The sequence below is a fragment of the Rhagoletis pomonella genome, unplaced genomic scaffold (assembly GCF_013731165.1).
Source record: "Rhagoletis pomonella isolate Grant_MI unplaced genomic scaffold, Rhpom_1.0 Rhpom_scaffold_03404, whole genome shotgun sequence".
Classification (NCBI taxonomy): Eukaryota; Metazoa; Arthropoda; class Insecta; order Diptera; family Tephritidae; genus Rhagoletis; species Rhagoletis pomonella.
Window position 1 is genome coordinate 2,793 of NW_023461956.1, and position 4,174 is coordinate 6,966.

Consider the following 4,174-nt stretch of genomic DNA (forward strand, 5'->3'; position numbering starts at 1 on the left):
CAGCTCTGGAGCGCCTTAATTTTTTTTGTACTTGACACTCGCCAGGGGATTTTTCGGCTATCACTGCAACTTGTGCGAATTCGGCAGCCGGAGGGGCAGAAGTTTTCAGTTTAAAATAAACAGCTCGTTATTTTTTACAGAATGCATTCGGATCGTAGCACTTTTTATTATAGTAATAATTTTTTTCTTCTGGTGATTCACCGACATTGAAAATACAGTTTTTCTCCTAAATATGTAAATTAATTTTATCTCAAAATATGGGTCAGTAACACCGCAATCACGTTGAAACTCTAAATCATATTAAACATGCAAAATTTTGAAAGATGCAATTTGAGCCCTATTATGACTACCCTTTTGAAAGCTCGAAAATAAAACAAATAATATATATGCTAGTATATGTAGTACTTATAGGGATTATGTTAGCGAATTCATACAAGGTGGTGTTACTAGATCATCTAGATGGAGTGCTCATGAGCAAAAAACCTATCATTATTCAGATCGATTGAAATTTTTTGTGAGCTTAGCTTGTTAATATATAATCGAGATCCGGAGGGCTGGCTGCTGAACAGCGGTCTTAATTATGCATTTTTATCGATTAAATATGTCAATAAAAACCGATTACTCAACGAACTTCAGATGACTTGAAATTTGGATAGAGTTTTATATAAAGTATATAGAAAATGGATTCAAGGCTGCCTGCAATTTCTTATGGTCTTAAAATACATTGTTGTTTTTTTGACAGCACATTAGTAATATTATAAATACATGAGATGTCTTCGGACAGCCTATTCTGATGGTCACATCATATGAAAAATGTCAAAAACGTAATTCCCGTTCATATGCCATGGCGTATAAGTTATCTATAAGCAATATTTTGTCTGGTTACGCACCCCCAAAACCCCTATCTGCGTTCGCCCCTGATGTAAATACCTACATATGAATGTTGTGAAAAACGCATTAATTTTTTAATGCATTAATGGTACTTAAGCAATAAAGTAAATGTAAAAATTATTGCATTAATTTTTGAAATGCTATGCAAATAAATTCTGAAAAATATAATGCTGATGAAAGTTGATTTCATTAAATTATCCAAACTAATGCTAATGAAAAAATTTGTATGAATTAAAATTTTTTATACTTTTTGTTTTGTTTGTTTGAATTATTAAAAACCATTACATTTTTTTCTAGTCAAATATAAATAACCTTTTTTGGAAGGACTTCGAATAATTACTAATAGTTTTTTTCAGCTTCACTCTATTATCTTTATTTGCAGCAAATATCTTGTAAACATTGTTAAATGTTATGAAAATAATAAAAGCAATGTGCGCGGAACTAACTCAGTGCCACAGATAGCCAGTTAAGCGGCCCTTGTACGACTGATTCTGATCTAAATCAATCAATAAACGTTTTTAGGTCCATTTGACAATGTGTTTTTACCTAATTGACGACATACCAGCCTTATGTTCCGCCACTATATTTTTTACCCTCAATGTCAAAAGAGAATTTCAAATTTAAAATAAAATTAGTTAATGGGTTCTTAATGCTTGATATACATTTGATGGAATAAATTATTGTAATAGCATTCATTTCAAAATTTTAATGTTAATGCAAAAAAACTCATTAGCATTATTTCTTCGGAATTGAATTGTATTGAAATTTTCATTAACATGAAATTTCAAAAATGAATGCATTAATCTTTTAGATTAACATTAAATGCTATGCATTAAAAAAATTGATAATAATTTTCAAAACTCTGATATGTATTTATGCCTATACGTAAAAAAGTATAAATTTAATAAGTAAATAATTACAAAATCGGCACTTTATTTTAATAAATATTAATACGACTTGATTTTAACTGATATTAATTTATCTTCGAATATTTATTTAGCCTCCTCGCCCTGTAGAACCATGGGACGACGTTATGGATGCCTCGGCTGATAAAATCGGTTGCCCATCAGTTGTCTCTATTGAATCTTTAAAGAAGTTGGACGATGTGATGGACATCGAAGACTGCCTCACATTGACTATAACCACGCCTGATGTCACAGGTCGATATCCAGTTCTTGTGTACATACATGGCGAATATTTGTTTGAGGGCAGCAATGCTGAGGCACCGCCTGATTATTTGCTAGAAAAAGATATTATATTAGTGGCGCCACAGTACCGACTAGGTCCATTCGGTTTTCTATCAACAAAAACTGAAGACATACCTGGCAACGCGGGAGTATTGGACGTGTATCTGGCATTACAATTTGTTAAACATTTCATCAAATATTTTGGAGGTGATGAGAATCGGGTGACACTAGCGGGTCAAGTAGGTGGTGCAGCAATCACGCATTTGCTTGCCATTTCACCAATGGTGCGTAGCTCCTTCCCAATGTTCTAAAATTCTTATTAAGATTAATCAATATTTTTGCAGGTCCAGCATGGGCTTTTCCAACAGGCTATATACCATTCAGGGTCGGCTCTTATGCCCATTTTCCTAGAAGAAAATCCGCGAAAACTTGCTCAGGATATCGCTGAAAAGGCCGAATGCAAAATGAAAACAGTGCGGGATTTAAACGAGTGTTTAATGGATTTGTCAGCACTGGAACTACTGAGTGCCTTTATGACCCATGCTGTGAGTACCACAAAGAAATATGCTCTTCATATTTACCTACAGTTATTGTATGAATATTAACAATTATGGGTTTAAAGATTGAAAAATCCGATTTGGGTGTGGGGCACACCGGTGGCATTCAGTTTACGATTGGCGGACCCAGCGGCGTGTTGCCTGAGCACCCATATAATTTAATGCTCAAATCGAACTTTTCTTACCCCTCAATGGGTGGGTGCCCAAAGAATGTTGGTTCACGACTTTTGAATGGTGAGTAATTAGAGTATTTTCATCTTCGCTTTATCATATTGAATGTTCTAGAAATTGTTGAAAATGACTTCGAAAGCATCATACCAGACGATAGTTACGGATCGTACGATTATATAGATCATGTTATTCGTCAAGTTGTGGGCACGGATAAAACAATGATGTTGACTAGTTTCATCACTCACGACTTTTTTAATAGGAAGTTGATGGAAAATGGCACTTTCAGCACTTTGATACCACGTTTAATCGATGTAAGTCATAGATCAGGAAAAAATTTGGTCCCAATATAATAGTTTACTTTCTTTTCTTTAAAGGTCGGTGGTACTTTGATGCATAAACTTCCCGTGCTACTGGCACTAAATATGAATAACAAGCACGTTCCAGACAACACATTTCTCTATTCATTTGAATACATGGGCGAGTTCAATCGGTATCGTGACTTGGACGAAGAGACTAACATGCAGAGTCCTTTTAAAGCAGGCATCTCATTAACAGATGAAGCACTATATCTCTTCCCTTACCCACAACATGTCACCAACTTAAGCTCGCCCGATGTGTCGATGGCGAAGCGTATGGTGGACTTATGGTCTTCATTTGTGATTAACGGTAATCCTCTAAGCGACCTGCGAGCGGGATATTGGCCGCCTATGACCACATTGTATGGTCCTTACATGAAAATAAGCGAAACGTTAACGGTGAGCGGTAATTTCTTCAATGAGTTCTCAGCAACGCTCGTAGACGAAGAAAATGGTCACAGCTTAGTCCGTGAAAGTTACTACCTGCGGAGGAACCGTGCTAAGAGACGACGCACAGTTAAGCGTAATAGTCACAACAAACTTAATCGAAATACTTTCCCGGAAATACGTCATACTTTGCCAAAAAATGTGTTTAATTCGTGATATTGATTTAGTTAAATACTAAGCTTAATTTTAAATTCTTAAATCTTTTTTGCGGACCATATATGTTTGTTTACGTACTTATGTCAGTATGCATGTACTAGGAATGTCAATCCCGGGAGCCCGGACTTTTTAAGGTCTCGAAAATCACGGGATTCTTGGCAAGTAATCCCGGGATTTTCGGGATTTGTAATTTGCACTGATGGCAATAATAGAAACTCCTTTTCTTGACCAGTATTGGCTATATTTCTTTTTTATTTAATAATTAATATTTTTTAAAAATGTCTAGCTCATTGTACATATAACACCGCGCGAATGTAAATTTTAAACATAAATATCAATATATTCGCGAAACCACGGGCCAAATATAGTAAAATTGCGTTTTTAGTTTTTCACTCTCAGTAATTCAAAA

General features: G+C 35.1%; 1 protein-coding gene across 1 annotated transcript; it reads left to right on the forward strand.

Annotated features, from left to right (window-relative positions):
* Nucleotides 1-1,870: 1,870 nt before the first annotated feature.
* Nucleotides 1,871-3,961, forward strand: LOC118754108 (glutactin-like). The gene is made up of 5 exons (XM_036488967.1): nucleotides 1,871-2,362; nucleotides 2,423-2,623; nucleotides 2,701-2,869; nucleotides 2,921-3,117; nucleotides 3,181-3,961. The coding sequence occupies exons 1-5, from the start codon at nucleotides 1,925-1,927 to the stop codon at nucleotides 3,763-3,765; spliced, it is 1,590 nt and encodes a 529-aa protein (XP_036344860.1). The 5' UTR covers nucleotides 1,871-1,924; the 3' UTR covers nucleotides 3,766-3,961.
* Nucleotides 3,962-4,174: the final 213 nt, after the last annotated feature.

Excerpts from the sequence above, each read along its gene's own strand:
- LOC118754108 (XM_036488967.1), top strand. The coding sequence starts at position 1,925 with ATGGATGCCTCGGCTGATAAAATCGGTTGCCCATCAGTTGTCTCTATT. Across the intron at positions 2,624-2,700 it reads GTGCCTTTATGACCCATGCT|ATTGAAAAATCCGATTTGGG; the intron begins GTGAGTACCACA and ends ATGGGTTTAAAG. Across the intron at positions 3,118-3,180 it reads TGATACCACGTTTAATCGAT|GTCGGTGGTACTTTGATGCA; the intron begins GTAAGTCATAGA and ends TTTTCTTTAAAG.